We start from the raw sequence: 22,337 nt of genomic DNA, 5'->3' as shown, positions 1-22,337 counted from the left end.
GCATTCGGGTGAATTCGAAAAGGCCAAACGGTGTAATGATGGCAGTTTTCTTGACGTCATCCGGGGCTACAGGGATTTGGTGGTAGGCTTTTTGGAGGTCAAGCTTTGAAAATATGGTACATCCGCTGAGGTTATTGGTGAAGTCCTGTATATTAGGTAGGGGGTACCTGTGGGGTACAGTGGCCACGTTTAAGGAGCGGTAATCACCGCAGGGTCTCCAGTCACCAGATTTCTTCGGGACCATGTGTAACGACGAGGACCAGTTGCTCGAGGACGGGAGAGTAATCGCAATCTCAACCATGTGATGAAATTCCTGCTCCGCGATTTTGTTTCTCCGGAGCAAGGCGACGCACCACGGCATGCGCAGGGGGACAGGTTGTAATGATCTGATGAACGACGTCATGCTTCACTGGCTTTGTCCAGTCAGGAGGTCCAGTCAAGGAGGGAAACTCATTCAGCAACTCCCGGTACGGAGAAGGTAGGTCGCAAAGAAGCGTAAAGGCGAACGGGAAAACGGTAGACGATCGGCCTGTGACAGAACGGCAGGTTGCGGCGTCCAGGATTCTTTTTCGGGCCATGTAAACCAGAAGGCCTCACGTTGGCCACGAGGAAAATCCAGCGGAACGCCCGGCGTAGGCCGATGTTTACCATCAGGGATTTTTTGCTGTACACGGGGATGCTGGACTTGTTAATAGCTTGGAGATAACACAGTGGTGGTTGAGTGCGGTCATAGGATTTAGCGGGGAGCACACTCACTTCAGCACCAGTGTCAACTAGAAAACGCTGACCAGTCGTTGCATCTGTGATGTAGAAGAGGCGGCTGTCGCTGGCTGGGGAATCGGTCGCCGCCGCTAAAGATCCCTCGTCGCGTTTCCCGACCAGCCACAAGGACGGGTGCAACGTTGCGCCGCTGCACTCAAGCGGCGATGGTACCAGCACAAGAAATCAGTGTGACGGTACTGCTGGCGCGTTGTGTACTCCTGACGGTAAACGTGCGGCGACGAGGGACGGGGAGAACGACGAAACCGACGAGTGCTGCACCCTTGCGTCGAGCGGTAGTCAGCAGACGCGACAAGCTCCTCCAGGTTTTGCATGCGCTCTTGTTGAGCGCTGACGTCGTTGGATGCCGGTGAGGGCAAGGTGGTAGAAGCCCCCACCGTGGTATGTTCGGGAGATCGAGCGGATGCCACCGTGGTTGGAGACGAATGTAATGTGGCGACTTCCATTATCTTGTCGGCGTGCACGGCCAATTGTGGCAAGGGAAGGTCAGAAACCGTCGCAAGGATAATTTGCACAGACGAGGGAAGCCGTTGTAGGAAAAGTTCCTTCAGCAAGCGGGAGTCCGTGGTGGAAGGTGTGTCGCCGAGCAGGATTTGCATTTCGCGAAGGAGCTGCGAAGGTCGACGATCACCCAACTCCTCCGCAGAAAGCAGCCGCTGGAAACGCTGCCTTTCCGAAGGCTTCGTGCGGCTCAAGATGGCAGCCTTCAATGCGTCGTAAGGGTTCGTGTTAGGTGGGTTTGCGAGGATGTCGCGAACCTGGACTGCGATCTCAATAGGTAGTGACTGTTGGAGATGGTTGAAGCGGGTCTCTTGCGACATGATGTGGCTCAGTCGGAAACTTGCCTCGGCTTGAAGGAACTACACGTCGGGGTGCTGCGCGCTGTAGGGGGGCAAACAGCAGGCGATGGCGGAGAGGCCGTGTGAAGAGGCAGCGGAGGACGCAGAATTGCCGCCGGTATCGCGAGGAGGGTCCATTGTGGCTCCTTGACTCCGCTAAAGCGTCCAGGTCACCAATGTCGCGAACGCGACGGAGAGACGAGCCGAGACACGTCTGAAGGCTATGCCGTGCACCCAATAACTGGGGCCCCGTTTTATGCGCAAGCAGCGTCGCCGGCTGCTTGCGCCCCGGCGACGCGTGACCCGCTCTCATTGGTTGTCGCTCAGCCCCAGCGCCATCGCCGCTGGAGCGCCGCCACAATGTCATTGCAAACGTCGTTCAAACCCACGTTTTGGGGCGAGAATCAAAACTTTAGCTTAGGTTTATGAATTTCGCACTCAATAAAGCATCGTTTGCTTCTGGACAATCACTGGGCTAACTATAGAACACGAAATCTTCGGAATACCTGTAAGTGTGCTTTTTGAAGTTACATCCGACACGGCATATGCGTGTGAACTATTCTTGATCCTCTCTGATCAGAAGCCAAAATATGACGGGCACGTAAGGTGTTTTGCATGCGATTATGAGGGATATTACTAAAACTCCTAAAACGTAAGCATGATGCAAGTGGACCATGATCAAGTCAACCTGACTGACATAAGCATCGCACCGAAGGAATGCTGATTGGTCCTCACTCGAGCAAAATGAAAGCATAGAAAGGAAAAAGGCAAACGCTTTGTCTTTAGTTTGCGGCGGCGAGTTCATTTCGAGGGCGGGGTGGGGGAAGGGGTTTTTGAATAAAGGGTAGGGATAAACATAAAATTTAAACAAGAAATTAATTAAAAGGGACACACCAAGAACTTGGAGATGTCAAGAGTGTGCTCTACATAAATTATCGTTGGTTTTGTTAATTTTTGTTCAGCGCAATTGCAAGATGGCTGATCATTATGGTGAGAGCAGACATCGGAACCGTGTAAGTTTAGTGCGTAACCTGCACCAGAAGACCATTTTTAATATTCCCATTTATCAGTATTTTGACCCACTTCCATCTACCCTTCCGGACAAATAAAAAACCAACGACCCTCTGCAACCTCCTCCAACCCCCCCTACGCAAGTGGTCCCATGCCAAATTTGTGCAAAATTTGGGATTACATCGGCTGCTTCAGTTGGCCATGTCTGAACTGCTATTCTCTGAAACCTTCGTCACCCTTTTCTGATAAGAATGAAGCACCCTTCTACCCCCTCCCCACCAGTTACGCCACTGTGTAGTGAAGGGCCGCTGCAGAGTGGTGGCCAATCCGCCGGTACCAGTGGCGTAACGTTTGCGCGAGAGAAAGCGGCATCGAAGAAGGGGAAGAGGAGGAGGAAGGAGCTCGGAAGCGGTCGGGCAAGACGACAGCAGGACGGCGCCCTCGCGGTGTAGGCCCGAGGTCCGTCACCGGCACTTCCTTCCAAGTTTCCGTGCGTCGCGGTGTAGGCCCGACGACAGCCCTGGACGCCGCCGGGAGAAGCTGGGGTCCTGCCCAAGAGTGAGCGGTGTGTCGGTGACGTGGAGCGCGGGCAGCGAGGCCTCGCCGTGGCGCAGGCCTAAGCCCTTCCATCCCGCCGCTAGCCATCGGCCACCGTCACATGCTTGTCCAGCGTGATACCTCTAAAACGACTCTAGTAACCTCCCCGTGGCCAGCCAAGGAACCGCGTCTCGCGAGTCGTCGCATCCAGACCATCTCGTCTCGGCGATCGCCGTCTGTGAGCATACGACTCCCTTCATGACTTTGTCCGCCGTCATCCGCACCTTCGTGTTTCCGCGTGTAGTCCATCTGTGTGCTGCAGTGTCTATTCCGGCTTTGTACATTATCTAGCTAATATATATGTTGTGTGTGCGTGTGCGAGAGCGCAGTAGTCCAGTCTCGTGACTCTCTATGCGGTCCGGCCCAACATTCATGACACACTGGTCTCAGGCAAATTTGTGAAAAATCTCACTAAATCGGCTGGTTTAGCTGGTCGTAACAGAGCTTCTATGTTTGGAAACCCTCATCCAGAAACATTCGTCATAAAGCCTAGATTTAATCTTGCGAGCTGTAACTGCCCATTTGGCTTCCTATAATGTTTTAAGGTTTTATTTTTCAAGTGCACCAAATGCATTTCTCGCTTCTTACCTGATATTTGTAATACGCTCAAGGAAAATAAATTTGATTTGATTTGATTTGATTACTTCCAGGAGGAAGGAAGCGCCGGCAATGGCCATTTTGGCAAACCTAGTCCGATGACCAAAAAAGAGCTTTATACTGGCTACCGACTTGCCGACGTCATTCAGGTAAATGAACAGCGCAGAGCGAAGTACGCTTTCCTGCGGAAGCATTTTGTTAGGTGTAAGGAATGCCTTTTTGTTTTGGGTGCCGATCTAGAAGGTGCTGCGACTGCCAATCACCCGTGTTATCAGATATATTTCCGTCTGTTAACGGCACCCTAGCGTGTCTTCAGTATTTTGAGTTAACAACGAAAGGCCGCCGTACGGTAGATTACACTCGTCACTGCGACCATTTTAGGGTAGCCATTTTGGTAACAACCAGGCCAGCCTTAAATCACTGTTATACAGCCCATTAACAGGGAGATTGAGGTGAAAGAGAGTGTTAATAGAGTGTTTCAACTAGCATAGCGCGTAGCGTACGGTGCTCTAGCTGAGGCGGGTACCGCGGCCCGACTCCGCATGCACGCGTACGTTCGTTCCGGAGACGTGCGGCCCGCCACGCCGTTCCCCCGCGCGCAAGCCCACAGGATCCCGGTACCCGCCACAGCTAGCGTACAGTACGCTAACCGCTATGATATATAATGCTAAATGAAACTCTCTGTTAATTAGTTGAGATGAAACTGCGAAGATATAAATTGCGGTACTGCTCACACCCACTGCTGCAAGCACACTTGAAAACTTCTGGACATCTCCAATACAAGAGGCTAATGTTGGGGCGAACATGCACGGACTAGCGCCCTCGGTTAACAGTACACATGCTATAAAACAGCGGGCACGTTTGTAGGGTTCCTACAGTGCTTGCAGCATGTAGCAGTTTTCTCCAATTCCCCGCGGAAAACACATAGGCCAGATAGAATGTGCAATAATCCAAAAGGGGAGTCGACCGGGTACTATAAAGCAACTATAGGCTCCACACGCACCTTTTGATTTCTGAAGTTTTATGCTTTTGAGTCTAGTGAATGCTGGAAATGGATTTATTAGTATTTGAAGCCGGTTTACTCACTTTCACGCAGATAGGGCTTCGTAATTCTTCTTTCTTTGGGAGTATCCCTTTTTCCCAGCGAAATTTTGTCGCACTGTTTTTCCTTTTCAGCTCGCTGTTCTTGCTCGCTGCTTTCGTACCTATATTTTAGTATGCTCGTTGTATTCCCTCTTGCACTCTTTCTTTCATCTGCACTTCTTTCTTGCTTGCAATTTTCTGTCGTATAACCATATCCTCACTATGTAATGGTCTCGCCAGCCCTCGGTATAATGATATGCACAAAAAAAAAAAAAACGAACGAACGAACAAATAAATAAAGAAAAAAATAATATTTTATTGAGTGAATAAATAAATAAATAAATAATTAAAAATAAGTAAATAAATAATAAAAAATAATAAATAATAAATAATAAATAAATAAATAAATAAATAAATAAATAAATAAATAAATAAGACATGCACTCCTACACAATCCTGCCGACTGGGATAATTAAATGGGCCCAGGCATGGTCAGTTGACAAAATGGCCGCTGAGAGGATGAAGCTGAATGGGCCTTTCTTATTCTTTAAAATGAGCAGCAGCTTGCCATGTGCTAAAGAACCCCAGGTGTTCAAAATTAATCCGGAGCCGTCCACTACGGCGCGCCTCATCGCTTGTGAAGTGCCAGCGCGTTGAACACCACAACCAATCACTCAAGCTTGGCATGTTCCATACTTTGTTGCCCATACGCCTTGAGATGATCCTGTCGAGGATGCCACTTGAATTGGCGCCAGCACAGTCAGGTGATAAAATGGCTGCTCCCAGGAAGAAGCAGTTAAACAAATATTTTCGTTCTTTAAGTTGTAGATCTTGGCATGCTTGGGACTGTGCTGCGCATGCGCAGTTAGAGCGTCCTGTAGACTGCTTCACTTGAATTGGCAGCCAAGTAATAAGACGGTTGTTGCCAAAGGGAGGAGCTGAAAAAGTCTCTATCTCAACGCAACAGTGGGCGCAGTGGCTAACTGAGACAAGGAAACAGCGAAAACACGATGGTCCACCTAAACTTACTAAGAACTATCAAATAATTTGCCAAAAGGGCGACCATTATCGAGGTGTTTGAATTACCGCTTCATGTCGCTGCAAATCTTCACATTTTTGTTTTGTTTCACCCTGACTTGGTGACTTCACATTACCATTAACCCCGACGCTTAGGTCCACTTTGCAGGGCTACTACATCTCTCTCGTCTGGCCGGTGACTAGCTCTTTAACTCACTGGTAAAGTGGTAAAGTACACCTACCCTTCAATGAACACAGTCCTATGTTCTCCACTCCGACCAGTAGGAGTTTTTCTTCCGGTGCCATTTGTAGAGACAAACATACACTTTCTTCGTAGTCGTAATTTGGTAGATGTGAGCTTCGTATTAGCACAATTCTCGCTCTTCAACATAGGAAACCTTTTTACCCTGAACAACCAATTTTTGTGTGTGGGATAATTTTGCATTCCGTCTGTGTTATTATTCGAATCTGAATTTTCGGGTTTGATCAAAGAAGCAGCGACTATTTTGGACTGCCGGAACATCTGTTAGCCTTTTTTAGCTACCATGAATATTTATATCCCAGATAATCGCATTAAATTATCAATATTTCGCATTTGCTGGGATTGTCCGCAAATTCTCGTCCTTTCGATTTGGTTCGCGAGATGTTCACCTAAAAATTATGGACAGGCTATTGCACAGTCAAAGTCTGTGAGCTAGCAGCTTTGAAGCTCCACCAATATGATAGAACGTTCTCAGTTTATTGCGGCTCCTTGTGACGGGCATGTTAAATTTTTGCGTGAGCAGTAATGGGGCATGTGGGCAAAATTTTTGCGTCACTTTGCGCCTCTCACATTGCGTCAACAGAGCGAGGGATAAAAGGGTGCATAACGAGAAAGGGGGGAGAGCGCGTGTGTAAAACGAACAAAGCTGCCTTAGATAATGGAGATACCGAGGTTGCCAGGGGGCGTCATTCGAAGCGTGGTTTGGAACCTGCCTCTGTTGAGGATCCAGTCTGATCGCATGGCTTTATAGTGGAGATAGCGAGGTTGCCAGGGGGCGTCAGTCGAAGCGCGGTTTGGAGCCTGCCTCTACTGAGGATCCAGTCTGATCGCATGGCTTTATAGTGGAGATAGCGAGGCTGCCAGGGGGGCGTCAGTCGAAGCGTGGTTTGGAACCTGCCTCTGCTGAGGATCCAGTCTGATCGCATGGCTTTATAGTGTAGATAGCGAGGTTGCCAGGGGGTCGTCAGTCGAAGCACAGTTTGGAACCTACCTCTGCTGAGGATCCAGTCTGATCGCATGGCTTTATAGTGGAGAGAGCGAGGTTGCCAGGGGGAATCAGTGGAAGCGTGGTTTGGAAACTTCCTCTGTTGAGGATCCAGCTGATCGCACGGCATCTCGACGGGGTTGTGACTCCCGCAACCGCATGTACGCACTGTTGAATCGAGTCGGCAGGTAGTGCAGACGCCATAGTGAGAAGGAATGGGAATAATGGCGACAAAAAGGTGATACAGAAGGTCTACAAAAAGAGCGGCAGGCAACCAATGCCGCTGCCAAACCGAGTAAATGTCAGCACTGAGACCGTTTTAGCAATAATCATGGTTGACATGGTGTGCGAAGGACTTGCGAGAAACGCCGAATTTGGACTTATCAAGATGGAGCAAGGCGTACGCATTGAGCTGAGCCTTAAGTTTGAGAGGGAAAGAGACGAGAGGCTAACGCATTCTTTCAGACCAACCAATGAATGTTAAATTTTTGTTGTACCGGGAACGAAGACCCCAGAGGAGTCACCTCTGTTTGCAGTGCCATCGCGAGCAGCGCTGGGTACAAGAAATAAGGCTGTACGTACGCACACCCCTGTTTTTTTTACCAACATCGTGGGAGCGTCGACCGCAGAGTGGGTCAGTGCCATAATAAGGAACAAAGCCGACCACATTAGGCGTGCGTGCAGAACCCTCACGCCACTGCAAGCATCCTATACTAGATTGTGCCCTCAAAGGTGACACAGCCACTCGCACTGTCTTCTGTCCGCATAATTGTTATTTGTATTATTACAGTAAGCGTTAACTCGGCTATTTAGATTACCACGTCGACACGCAAAGTGTCGCTTGACTCCATTACTTAAAGACGCTGAAACTTTTTGTATGTGTACCCTTGCAAAGGGCCTGATCTAATCTGCTGGCTATCATTGTCAGTCGTCACGTTTATCTGCAGTCGTGGTGGGTTAGTAATTAGCTCTGTAGTCGATTTATGAACACTTCTGAAGCTGTTGAATGAGAGTGGTCGCCGAGTCCTGGAATCCCTGGCACGTTCGGATGGACGTCGGAAACTAAATATTTAGATGACCGTAGGTGGTCATCAGGACTTCCCACAGCTCTGAGAGGGGGAGAGGAAAAGAGAAAGGTTAGGGTTTTGAGTACACCCAAGGGTGATGTGGTGGAGGGTGCCTGGGTGAGAGCAACAATGACATTCGTATCGGTTTGGGGTGGAGCCAAGTGGGGTGAGGGAAGGTATAACTTTGAAGCGAGGGGAACGGTTGCGTCTTCTTTGGGACGTTTTGTGCGACGGGAAGGATAATGTGTTCGTCTGGATCTGTAATATTACATGATGTCTTGAAGAGTGTGTCAGGGAACAAACGCTTGTTAAGGACATATTAGTAGAAATTAAGAAGGAATGTATGCGGGCAGGGCACGTAATGCGAAGGCAAGATAACCGTTGGTCATTAAGGGTAGCAGAGTAGATCCCTAGAGAAAGCAAGCGTGGCAGGGGGCGGCAGAAACTTAGTTGGGCAGATGAGATCAAGTTTGCGGGGATACATTGGTCGCAGTTAGCACAGGACCGTGATAATTGGAGATATTTGGGAGAGGCCTTTGCCCTACAGTGGGCGTAGATAGGCTGATGATGATCATGATGACTATTATCTCTTCCAATGCGGCCGAGGAAGGAAACAGGTCAGCTATCTTGCTTACCCGTGTAACCATTGCTCCGGTTACAGAGATTGCACAGCTCGTCTGACAATGAAACGGTCATACGGCTGATCCTGGCGGCTTCCGACAGGGCGCGGCTGTTCACCGAGGCTTACTTCCGGCTCAAGAAGAGGCTTTACATGCACCTCGTGCAAGTTAACTGCAGAACTGCCTTCCAAGGTGAGAGTCGGGGTAAAACCGCATGTCAATCAATTGGTATTGCAAACACGCGCGAGGTTATCACGACCATAGTTCGTCAAAACAAAGAACTCACTTAAAATCAATCAATTTTTTTTCCTTCATAGTGACTCACTTAAACTGAGACTCAAAAACCTCGCATATACTCAAAATACCGTATAAACCGGAATATAGGTCGAGTTTTTTTTCCGAAAAATCCGCACAAAAGTCACCCCTCGTCTTATATAGCGGTCATTGGCAGAATGTAAATCGTTGTCTGGCAACAATGTGCAAGCGCAGTCCGTCGCCATCACCATTCGTGTCGGACTGCTCTCTCGCACTATCAGGCCTTTATTTCATTTCGCTTTTCTCTAGTTTTTTGTCTTTTACTCGTTTATTATGCGTGCGTGCGTACATTTCTGTACGTCTCTGTTCCGAGATGAGTGGCAGCAGTCGACGCCAGTTCACCGCGGCGTTTAAGCTGACGGCGATTGAGTCACCGAGCAGAATGGGAATATGGCGGTGCAACGCCAGTTAGGCGTTTCGGAGAAAAGTGTGCGGTACTGGCGGAGCCAGAAAGCTAAGCTGTGCGCGTGCAACCCCCGAAACCGATCATTCCGTGGACGTCAAGCGGTGCACCCCGAGTTGGAGAACAAAGTGGCGGACTTCGTCCGGGAACTTCGTTTGGGAACTTCGCTCACGATCGCTCCGGAGGCCATGCGCGGACGGGCTCCGCGAACTGTACAATGAGTGGATAGCCGGCGACAACAAAAAGACCTATACGGGCCGGTTGCGACCGTGTCAAGCTGGGTGTCCTCTGGGCAGTCGCGAGCGTTCAGGAAGTGCTCCATCAGCAACGCGCCTGATGGCATGGAAGATGACAGTGCGAAGCAGTCATCCTTAGACGACTCTGAGAGCTCGGACGAGTGACTTCGGGAGGCATAGTGAGTGGCAGTGACGGACGGGCGTCGAAAATAAATATAGACATTGTGAGTGCGCTTCTGTGCCGAATTATTATTTTTTGTCAACTATTCCCACCTCAAGGTAGGGGGTCGACCTATATACCGGGTCGACCTATAATCCGGTTTATACGGTAACACGTACTCACTGATCACGTGCTCATTTGTAATCGTACTCACTTGAACTCACTCATTAGTCCTCAAGAGTACTTGTACTCAATCTGTACTCACTCGTACTCAGTCTGCACTCACTTGTACTCAACTTGTACTGTCACTGAATCTCTACTCCCTTATACTCGTCTGTTAGTGCTTGTACTCAATCTGGAGTCACATTTACTCATTTTCAAAAGTATTTCAACTAATTTGTTCTCGCAATCAATCACTTGCCATCACGTGGTGCACTGGGTCTATGAACTCGGCTAAGTCAGAGCCAGAGAACGCTTCCAGCCCGTACCACTATGGTTCTATTGGTTGTGTTTCAGCGTGCGTTGTATAGTCATGGAGAATTGAAATACGAACCGCGGAACGCACGGCCGAAAATACTGGTGCCGTCACCTGACAGCGGCCGTCGAACAGAGACGGAAATGCGCAGTAGAGGTGTCTGGAGCGAAGGCGCGTGTCCCACTGCGATATGTTGCACTCTCCTCGCTCGCACGCTTGCCTTGCCGCCATGTCGCAAGAGCGCTGCAAGCACAGGAAGTACTACCGCTGTAGCAGCTGAGGGTGCTGGTCATGCTGAGAGCAATGCAGCACGTAATTACTTGCAGCTGCGGCCAGTGCTTGCGCGGGAACCGCGTGCACATACTGTTGAGTTCATCAAACGTTCTTGAACAAAACCAGCACACAGAAATGGAGACAGAAAAAGCATGCGGCCTAACTTCTGATGGCATTGCAATGTTTTGCGTTCGCGGTGCAGTGCCTGGGGAATTCAAAAAAATGAGCTGGCTGCCAAGAACACGCCTTTATTTGACAGACTCATGGCTGAGTCACTTCGCGCATTCGGTGCTGGTAGAAAACAATAAATATGCCACCAGAATTTGTCTCCAATGAAATATATAGACTGCAAGCATTGTGTGGACTAGGATAATTACTAACAGAATTCTAATGATAAAAATTAAAAAGTTAGGCAGCTCCAACCATTGTATAGGCTAGTGGCCCTTGCACAACGATGTTGGCGGCCTGATTTGTTTTTGCAGGCACCGCAGTGCTTGTAGAACCCGAGCTGGCAGCACTGAACATGGTTTTGGGCGCGACCCAGGTGTCCACCTTTATTAGCTCAAGTTACTGCACCACACATGCAGATATGACGGCAATGGGACGCCGGCACAGATAGGGAGCGGGGTCGTGTGCGCCGGGCACGCAGTGCCAGTTATCTCGCGCCTCATATCTAACACAATTGTTTTCAACGCTCTTGCGGCATGGCGACAAGGCAAGCGTGATAGCCAGTAGAGGGCAGTACACCGCAGTGGGACACGCACCCTCACTTCTGACTCCTCTTCGGTGCATGTCCGTCTCCTTTCCCCGGCCGCTGCCAGGTGACGGCACCGGTATCTTTGGCCGTGGGTTCAGCGGTTCGTATTTCAATTGCCCATGACTGTACATACAAGCAATCTCCTGCACCCCTCCCTTCGAATAATTTACTACAAAGAATGTGCTGCGAAGCCCCCTCCCTTCGAATAATTTACTACAAAGAATGTGCTGCGAAGCCCGGCTTTCACTCTGACAACGCCACGGAAGAGAATGGAGAGAGCCACAACTCACAAGTCTGTACTCGCGAGTACAGTACTTATGCGTACTACTCGCTAGTCCACGTACTCGTTAGTACATGTACTGGCGAGCGCTGTACTCGTGAGCCCAGTGCTCACGAGTTCTGTACTTCTGTACTGGCGAGTACAGCACTCGCGAGTACACTCACATCAGTACTCACTCGTCATCGCACGCACAATTTATTTGTCCGGGTTGTACTCACTCATCATTGTACTCACTCGTGAGTTTGAGTACAAATGAGTACACTCACGAGTGATTACGCCGGCCCATGATCATGACAATAATTTGTTAAGGCTCACAAATAGGGTTATACGCAAGACCCATTGCCGGCTGGCCGCCATCTTAACTGGCGTGCTGTGTTAAGAAAACGGCATATCAATTCAAGGCCCTCCAATCACACCCATTGGTATACAGGAGACACATCCTGGGGGGGGGGATGGGGCGGGGGGATTACAAGTTTTGGATGAATAGTGTATCTGTGTGTATCATAGGGCTGCCGCTCTTAAAGAATAGTATATGTCATTGTTTCAGCCCACTGGAATATTTTACCTACGTTACCAACTTTGCGGGAGGCCTCCATAGTATAGGCGTTGGCTTTAGTGCAAGCTGTGGAGAGTTATGCGGCTTGTGAGTTTTCATGTTTAAGGAAACTATGAACGTTTATTTGACTTGAAATATGTAATACAACAACAGTTTGCCTTTTACACAACCATGAAAGAACGTTCTGCCTAATACTCAATAAGCATTGTGTAAATAGCTGACGGACTTGAAAAGCCACCCATATGAAGGCTCAATTGCTGGGCATGATTAGAAGTAAATCTTTTTTTTCTCAACGGCGGTAGTTGCTTAAACTAGACGGTTTTGTACTTTCCAGAGGTTGTTAGCATTTATACCGCCTGGGTAACTCCGTTCTTTTGACAGCTGCCTCGTTCGCACAACCGTGCCTTCTCTCACAGAAAAAACAAAAAAACAAAAACAAACTGAGCGACAATGATTGTGTCGTCCAATTCATTTGCCACAAAAGGGAGAACGATCAGACTACCTGAAGAATCGCGGGGGTTTGATAATCACATCAAGAAACAGCCGGTCTCGTTGTCGGCGCCCCATAACGAGCACGTGGAAACAAGGCTTGTCTTTGGATAAACACATATTTATTACGCTTACTGTGACTGTCGCCGAACATGCAGTTGCATATGACCTCAACCTTTTACCCGCCAAACCCGTTTCTCAAAATTAATTTAACTTACACCGTCTTCCTGTTTGCGTAAGCGCATAGAGCCGTTCGTTAGAAGTCAGAACGGCCGAGTCATTTTTCACTATGTGACGAAATTATTTCCGTAATATTTGCGCAGATATAATGCTTTATTTTTTAAACTACAATGAATTTACACTGACAAAATAAACTTAGAAAGGAAGCCAGGTAAGTTCAACAATTGCTTGTGCTCCTCTTTGGCAGGTGGCGCTTGTACTCAACGACGCTTTCCCTCTCCCCCTTTCTAAATGCACATCTTTATGCTATCGCATAAAATGATAGACAGGGAAAGCAGGGGGTTCGATTCAAAATCTTGTTGGGCATTTTAGTTTCAGTAAAAGCCGTACAAGGATACTCGGATGTCCGTTAATAGGAGGCTTGGTTGAAACCCTTTACGAACTGCCTGTGATCTCTGAATCAGACTGTTCAAGGCACTTAACATTGAAACACGCGCCACTGGAAAAGACTGGGTCGATCCACGTTTGATAACGCGTGGCTGGTTCCTCGAGATCGCTTAAGAGTGCTGAAGGACGCCATAAATCCTACTGTTGTAAATCCCTTTGTCTAGGAAAGCCATGTGCAGAAAGACGCCATAAAATTCATTGGTTTAGAACGGCCCGCGACCAAATCACGTGCTGAGCTGAGAGGCTCCACTAATTCCGTCGTTATTGCTGTTTCCTGCATGGTAAGAGAACGGGATAACCTCAGTGAGACGAGCTATAAACGGATTTAGAAGTCTTGGCACCGCTAGGGGAGCTAAAGTCACGAACTTCGACTCTGTGTAGACCTGGGAGTGCAACTTACACTATTTTCCCTGTAAGACATACGCTGACCGTGTGGAACTTCACTACCAGCTACGCTCGCCTTCGGGTGTCAAATGGTTCACACAGTCCCCTCACTCTCTCCAAATGATTGTGGTTAAACCCAATTTATGGGCTTTTAAAAGAGGGATTGGGAGGAGAGGCCCGAAATCCGGCTCACGGGAATCCGGGTGCCGTGGACGGGGTCTCGGCTCTGCCTACCAACAGGAGCTGGTCCTCAAGTAAAGGCTGTCCACGATAAGCCTTCAAAGACTTATCGTGGACAAGAGGGGAAGGGGGTGGTTCTGGTTGTGGGGACTTCTGTTTGTGCTGGCCTTAAATCGACTGAAGACGAGCGCCGTGCCGAGGAATCGGGCCGGACGGCTATAATGAAGGCAATAGATGTTGCCGCTTACAAGGATCCGGTTCGTATTTTCCAAACCGCAGATTCCACCACAAACCGGACCGACATGAGCCACCAGATACACGCCGATAACTGCCAGTTCCAGGACAACGCCAGCTGCCCGGAGCTGAACCAGGAGTTTAAGTGGCGAAATTTCACCGCAGCTTTGTACCTGAACGACGACGCCCACGGCGGAGAAATAGTGTTCGCCACAACGCCCCGCACCAAGATTAGGGTGCGTACAAGCCACTCTTTACATTGACGTAGCCCCTGTGCTGCACCCGTGCTGCCATTCGCAGCAATAGAGGCGGCAGAACATTGACGACTAGACTAGAATACTAGAGGGCACACAACATGCAAGGCAGCAAAAATAGCTTGAAGGATGTAAACTGCAGAGGTTTCAATGTTGCGCGATATGGCAGCAAGCAGAAACGCTATAGATGTCGAGGCTCGAAGAATCAAAAAAGAAAGGAAGGCAGGTTGGTAGAACTAGGAGGAAAATTTAAATACTCTTCACGCGACTTACTATTCAGGAGGTGTAGCGTGGCCTGTCCACTACACAATAAGCGGCGATGGTGACCTGGTAATCATCGCGAACTTCCATCATATTGGGGACAATGACGGTGCTTCGTGACTGACGTATATGACTTGCCGTGGTATTCTGAATTCCTTCCCCACTCGAGCCTCCACTCGCGAAGAACCTTGGAAGCGATTTTTGCATGTAAATGCATTGCGGTATCCTCCCCTCAGCTGAGTCGACGAAACACATGGAGTGGGGGACAGACTGACTACGGCCATTAGTCATGACCGGACACCCGCTTCAAGCAGGTCATTAACGTTACGTCATAGTAATTGCAATATCATCTGCCACCATAATCGCTGTAAACCCACTTAAATTCCGAGTCATGCCCACCTTTCATGTAATGTTCCGACGGACTGTTGAAAAAAAGTTTGAAAAAATAAATAACCAAAAAATAGGCAAATATTTCGCGCGCAACTCTTTTAAAACCAAAACTTCGAGGGGTAAAGTTGTGTTTACGCACATCCATCAAACCTATCTACTTTCTCATCATTACAGCCATTCCCACTATTAGTTAGTTGAAACGATGATGACAATAATTAGGGACGTATGTAGGCTCGTGCGGGCAAATTTTAGAGCGCCAGCTCTACAACGCCATGTCTGGTCATTCATGGCGTCGCAGTGATGTTCACTGGTGACTTCACTGGTGTTCAGTGATGTTCACTGGTGTTCACAGTGATGTTCACACCAGTGACTTCACTGGTGTGAAGTCACGCCACATAATCCACTGCGTGGCGAGACGTCAGAGCCTCGCCGTACGGTACCACGTGACTAGGCGACGGGTAAACGGCTGATTCAGTCTCGCCATAGATGGAGCGCAGGCTTGGCAGTACGTGCGTGCTATTACCTTTCGGGAAGGCGTCCCCAAACCGGGCTCCGTCGCCTCCGTCATGCGTGGTAGCGTGGTGAAGAGCAGCGAGCAAAAGTTGCTGCCTTGGTGATGACAAGAAGCCGAAGGCGAACTTAACCGATTTAGTGCATGGCAAAAAATCAGCCGAAGTAATACAGGGATAATACCATTCCGGGTAGGTTACAGAGGGACTCGACAGGGCAACAGCATGGATTTACTGCTGCAACACGAATGGAACTTTCCACCGAAAGGGCGGGTTTTATACACGGAAGCCATAACGGCTGCGCGGCTTTCTCAGTGGCTCTGTGCACACGGCCTCGAAATAGTACAGGCACACACAGCACTCTGTATGAGTTTGTGAGGCCCGCAGTACCGGCGCTCGTTGAGTCTGAGAGAAGGGGAGAGTAGATCTCGGCTGCGGCGTCTGCTTCGGAGGGCATTGTCTCAACACCAAGAACGGCTTGTTTCGTATTTGGCAGCTGCCGAGGTTGAGTCATCGGCAGCGAGGTGCTCGTGCGCCGGCCGTTCTCCGGCAAACTGTAACCTGTCCAAGGTAGCTTTCTTACACATCACCGGAGCACTCCGCAATACTTGCAGCACGCGCGAGCATGGTAACGGCGCACTAAATCGGAACAGTTTGGGCAGGCTGAAACCAATCATCCAGTAGGGCAACTTTCATGAAACCCGGTGCGCATAGCTTTTGCAAAATCAAGCCGAAGAGACCTTTCTTTCGTGATAACTAAGTTTACAAGTGTTACCTGACCTATGTGTTTGCTCGGAGCAGGGCAAACGTCGCTTTTTGTGTCAAAAAGTGATGAGTTCTACGGTCACGGCGATGTCGCAGGCCATCATCCGGCCCAAGTGCGGCCGAATGGTGTCTATCAACAGCAGGAACCCGCACGGCGTGTTGCCCGTCTTCTCCGGCCGACGCTGTTCAGTGCTCGTGTGGATGACGCACACGAAGGAGCAGCAAGAGTTCGGACGGCCGCGATGGGAGGAACAGCTGAACTACACCTCCGAGGAGAGCTTCGACCCAATTCCTGGACTGTATGAATAAATTTCGGTGATCTGCACACTTCAGTAAGTTGTTCCCAATATTAGGAAGGCGTTGTTGCAAATACACTTCTTTGAGTTTCGGGCCTACGAGTTTCCCTTTCTCAAAAATATTAGCATTGACATCTGGCGCACTTCCCTTTGTCTGGTCGAAGAAAAAGAGCGCGAAGAAGAGACATGGACAGAGAGAAAACGACGAGGATTGCGAATTTTAATGCTCAATGCTACAGCATGGCCTCTGTCACCTTGTCTGAAAGACTAAAATTTGTACGCATGAGCAGGCGAGTCTCTGGTTGTACGGTTATATATATATATATATATATATATATATATATATATATATATATATATATATATATATATATATATATATATATATATATATAGTCTGGAAGAATCAAAAACTCACACAGAGCGCGAAAAAATAAGGTTAGTAGAGACAGAGACACACGAGAAAGACATTGAAAATAAAAATAAAAGTTTACTGACGTTTCAGGGAGAGGACTCCCTTTCTTCAGAGTACTCTGAAGAAAGGGAGTCCTCTCCCTGAAACGTCAGTAAACTTTTATTTTTATTTTCAATGTCTTTCTCGTGTGTCTTATATATGAAGAAAGGGACTCTGAAGAAAGGAAGTCCTCTTTATGAAACTTCAGTAAACTTAGTTTTATTTTCTACGTCTTTCTCTGGTGTCTCTCTCTATACTAACCGTATTTTTTCGCGCTCTGTGTGACTTTTGATCTCTCCAGACAGACTATATATATATATATTGTAAAGAAGATAGTCACCGAGTTAATGCAACGGACAATCTCCTGTTTGGGGGTATGCGCCACTGCGAGGGCAGTGAAACGGACAATCTTCCGTCTGTGGACATGCACCATGGTCAGGACACTATCATGGTCCAGTTTTGGTCACGCCCTATCGCACTCGCTTGTCTCGTGCTCGCCCTGTTCCGACCGGCTGAAACGACCGCTTGGTTTGTCCCAGCTCATCTTCGCACCCCTATCTATCGTCCCAATAACAATAAATACCATTTCATTTGGTGGAGTGTGCGGGTTCACCCCATCCTGACCCCAGCTTGGCACCTTCGCGGTAAACGCCACTCGATCCGCCAGCCTGGAACTGCGCAAAGGACGCTACCAGCCCTCTATGCTCCCGCCATGCCTGGTGACAGCAGAACCGCACCACCGCCTTCTTCATCGGCGATCATCTGTTCCGGTGCGATTCTACAGCGCGATCCTGCAATCTTCAAAGGCACCGGCGACCAGGATGCCGGGCTGGCTTACCTCTTAGAAAAGGGTAAGAGCGTATAATCGGTGGGATGACGCGATGAAGAGATATAACGTCGGTTTCTGCTTTCGTGAAGCCGCCGAACGGTGGTTTAATAACAACGAAGCCAAGATGAGCACGTGGGACGCATTCAATACCGATTTTATAGATGTCTTTGGCCGGCCAGCCCTGCGCAAGCTTCTCGCACAGCAGCGTTTACGTGAACGGGCACAACAGGCTGGCGAAACCTTCATCAGCTACATGGAGGATATTGTCTATTTGATTGTAAAGAAGATAGTCACCGAGTTAATGCAACGGACAATCTCCTGTTTGGGGGTATGCGCCAGTGCGAGGGCAGTGAACCGGACAATTTTCCGTCTGTGGGCATGTACCAGGGTCAGGGCACTATCGTGGTCCAGTTTTGGTCACGCCCTATCTCGCACCCGCTTGTCTCGTGCTCGCCCTGTTCCGACCGGCTGAAACGACCGCTTGGTTTGGCCCAGCTCATCGTTGCACCCCTATATATCGTCCCAATAAATACCATTTCAATATATATATATATATATATATATATATATATATATACATAAAGAAATGCCGGCAGTCTACAACGCCAAAGAAATCATAGAGGAAGGTTAGGCTATTTTTTTACCGTTAGTGACGTTACATTATTATTAATTTTCATTAATTACGTGAGAAAGAAAGAAAGAAAAACACGCGCCCAGAGTGGGGACCGAACCCACACACTCTGGGCGCGTGTTTTTCTTTCTTTCTTTCTCACGTAATTAATAAAAATTAATAATAATGTAACGTCACTAACGGTAAAAAAATAGCCTAACCTTCCCCTATGCTTTCTTTGGCGTTGTAGACTGCCGGCATTTCTTTCTGTATTTCCTAACGAGCCCCTCATTTCCGAACCCTATATATATATGTATATATATATATATATATATATATATATATATATATATATATATATATATATATATATATATATTGTCACGGCCCTCTTGACATTTCACATGGCAGTGCACTGGATCACCTGGTGGTCAATCCATCGTACATTTCATCTATGGGTACGTGCCGCATCAGTGGGTCGCGCAAGGCAAGCCGAAGCGAAGACGAAGAGGTCGCGCAGAGACAGACTGGCTCGAGCTACGCTGGTATCCTCGGCTTCGGACTATACGCCCCATTCTTTGAAAATAGATCGCTTTTAAGCACAGCGTGTAAATACCCCGCACCTCTACCAAAAAGATGTTACGAGGCAGATGCGGGCTATTTACACGCTGTGCTTAAAAGCGATCTCTTTGAAAATAGATCGCTTTTAATAGATCCGGAAGCCCATCAGATCCGTTGTCTCCTAGCGTCATATCGGGACATTTTCGACTTGGACAACCGTCCGTTGGGCCAGACTTCCCATGTGACACATCGCATAAACACTGGTGATGCGACCCCTATCCGCCGACGTCCATATCGTGTCTCCCACGCCGAACGTACCGTCATTCAGCAGGAAGTCGAGAAGATGTTGCGGAAAGATGTTATTGAGCAGTCTTCTAGTCCATGGGCGTCTCCAGTTGTGCTGGTCAAAAAGAAAGACGGCTCATGGCGATTCTGTGTTGATTACAGACATTTAAACAAAATAACCAAGAAGGACGTTTATCCACTTCCTCGAATTGACGACGCCCTCGACTGCTTGCATGGCGCGTCGTATTTCTCGTCCATTGATCTGAGATCAGGGTACTGGCAAATTGCAGTCGACGCCATGGACCGCGAAAAGACCGCTTTTATAACACCAGACGGACTGTACCAATTTAAGGTCATGCCGTTCGGGCTCTGCAATGCGCCAGCCACATTCGAAAGGATGATGGACTCTCTTCTCCAGGGATTTAAATGGACGACATGCTTATGCTACCTGGATGACGTTATCGTCTTTTCTCCCACGTTTGAGACACACTTGCATCGCCTTTCCGACATCCTGGCAGTTTTTCGCAGAGCTGGACTTCAGCTAAATTCGTCAAAGTGCCACTTCGGTTGTCGCCAAATATAGATCCTTGGGCACCTCGTCGACGCTACCGGAGTCCAACCTGATCCAGACAAAATACGAGCCGTAAAAGACTTCCCTGCTCCTCGATCGGTGAAAGAAGTTCGAAGCTTTGTGGGGCTCTGCTCCTACTTTCGGCGCTTCGTCAAGAACTTCGCTGAAATTGCCAGGCCCCTCACGGATCTGCTTCGGCACGATAACCCGTTTTCCTGGGGCCCTGAGCAAGCTTCCGCTTTTTCAACACTCGTCAATCATCTCACTAATCCACCTATTCTGGCGCACTTTGACCCTTCCGCTCCGACCGAAGTCCACACGGACGCGAGTGGACACGGCATAGGTGCTGTACTGGTTCAGAAGTACGCCGGTCTCGAACGAGTGATAGCGTATGCCAGTCGCCTTTTGTCACCTTCCGAGAGGAACTACTCGATCACCGAGCGCGAATGCCTGGCTCTTGTATGGGCCGTGAACAAATTCCGCCCATATTTATACGGAAGGCCTTTTTCTGCGGTAACTGACCACCACGCCCTATGCTGGCTTGCTTCCTTGAAAGATCCCACTGGTCGTCTTGGTCGCTGTGCTTTACGCCTTCAGGAGTTTGACTACTCCGTGGCCTACAAGTCTGGTAGGCTCCACAGCGACGCCGACTGCCTGTCGCGTCAACCAGTCGACAAACCTGTTACAGCTGACAACGACCTTGATTCTTGTGTCCTTGCACTAACTGACTTTCTCAAAATCGCCGACCACCAGCGTCGCGACCAATCATTGCAGTCGATCATTGCATGTCTCACCACCATGCCGTCAGACCCTGCATTGAACGCGTTTTTGCTCCGCGACGGCGTGCTGTTCCGCCGGAACTTTCGCGCAGACGGCCCTGACGAGCTTCTCGTTGTTCCTGAACACCTCCGATCTGACGTCCTCCATCAGCTGCACGACGAGCCGACGGCTGGCCACCTTGGCGTCGCACGAACTTACGACCGTGTACGTAAGCCATTTTACTGGCCCGGACTCTACCGATCAGTTCACCGCTACGTAACGGCATGTGACCTGTGCCAGCGTCGGAAAACCCCGTCTTTGGGCCCAGCCGGACTGCTCCAACCGATAGAGATTCCTTCCGAGCCTTTCTTTCGGGTCGGTTTGGACCTGCTCAGCCCTTTTCCTCTCTCTTGTTCGGGAAATCGCTGGATCGCTGTGGCGACCGATTACGCGACCCGCTACGCTATTACGCGTGCTCTCCCCACCAGTTGTGCCACAGACGTTGCTGATTTCTTGCTTCACAACGTCATCCTACAACACGGTGCTCCCCGTCAGCTCCTTACCGACCGTGGCCGGTACTTCCTGTCTCGGGTTGTTGACGACCTCCTCCGCTCTTGCCACACGAAGCACAAGCTGACCACCGCCTACCATCCCCAGACTAATGGCTTGACGGAAAGGCTTAACAAGACCATCACCGACATGCTCGCGATGTACGTTTCCGCGGACCATCTGGATTGGGACGTCACTTTGCCGTATGTTACATTCGCATACAACTCATCCCGCCATGACACCGCCGGTTATTCACCGTTCTTTCTTCTCTACGGCCGTGAACCCTCTCTTCCCTTAGATACCCTACTTCCTGATGCGACACCTCTGGCTACCGAATATGCCCGCGATGCTGTCGCTCACGCTGATGTCGCCCGCCAGGTTGCCCGTGCCAACCTCGCGGCTTCCCAGTCTTCCCAGAAACACCGCTATGACGAGCAACACCGCACCGCCCACTTTACGCCCGGCTCCTTGGTTCTTGTCAGCACCCCTTGCCGCCGCATTGGTCTCTCCGAGAAACTGCTGCCTCGCTTCAAAGGCCCCTATCGGATTAAGCGTATGGTCACACCTGTGACGTACGAAATTGTTCCCGCCGCTCCTTCCTCACCGTCACTGGACCCATCAGCTCAACTCGTCCACGTCGGCTGCCTCAAGGCGTATTACTCAGCGGCCCCACCTGTTCCCTGACCCTCGATTTCAATAAGCACCGAGACGGCGCTTCTCCGCCGGAGGGGGGTCATGTCACGGCCCTCTTGACATTTCACATGGCAATGCACTGGATCACCTGGTGGTCAATCCATCGTACATTTCATCTATGGGTACGTGCCGCATCAGTGGGTCGCGCAAGGCAAGCCGAAGCGAAGACGAAGAGGTCGCGCAGAGACAGACTGGCTCGAGCTACGCTGGTATCCTCGGCTTCGGACTATGCGCCCCATTCTTTGAAAATAGATCGCCTTTAAGCACAGCGTGTAAATAGCCCGCATCTGCCTCGTAACAATATATATATATATATATATATAT

The 22,337-nt window shown here is 49.3% G+C and overlaps 1 protein-coding gene across 1 annotated transcript; it reads left to right on the top strand.

Moving 5' to 3' along the window:
- The first annotated feature begins 242 nt into the window (after positions 1-242).
- On the top strand, positions 243-16,715 carry LOC144161546 (prolyl 3-hydroxylase 2-like). Its single transcript, XM_077692200.1, has 4 exons — positions 243-281; positions 8,900-9,050; positions 14,273-14,463; positions 16,503-16,715. Exons 1-4 carry the CDS (start codon positions 243-245, stop codon positions 16,713-16,715), a joined length of 594 nt encoding a protein of 197 aa, XP_077548326.1.
- The last annotated feature ends 5,622 nt before the right edge of the window (positions 16,716-22,337 follow it).

The sequence above is a fragment of the Haemaphysalis longicornis genome, unplaced genomic scaffold (assembly GCF_048455015.1).
Source record: "Haemaphysalis longicornis isolate Haplotype H1 unplaced genomic scaffold, Haemaphysalis longicornis Haplotype H1 scaffold_12, whole genome shotgun sequence".
Lineage (NCBI taxonomy): Eukaryota > Metazoa > Arthropoda > Arachnida > Ixodida > Ixodidae > Haemaphysalis > Haemaphysalis longicornis.
The sequence above is the reverse complement of the archived record's forward strand: the minus strand, read 5'-3'. Positions and strand labels throughout refer to the sequence as shown.

What these genes read in the sequence shown, in the direction of transcription:
- LOC144161546 (XM_077692200.1), top strand. Translation starts at nt 243, where the DNA reads ATGTGTAACGACGAGGACCAGTTGCTCGAGGACGGGAGA. An exon ending in AGTTGCTCGAGGACGGGAGA is followed by an intron (nt 282 to 8,899) that starts GTAATCGCAATC and finishes CTCCGGTTACAG; the next exon opens with AGATTGCACAGCTCGTCTGA. An exon ending in CTGCAGAACTGCCTTCCAAG is followed by an intron (nt 9,051 to 14,272) that starts GTGAGAGTCGGG and finishes TCCAAACCGCAG; the next exon opens with ATTCCACCACAAACCGGACC.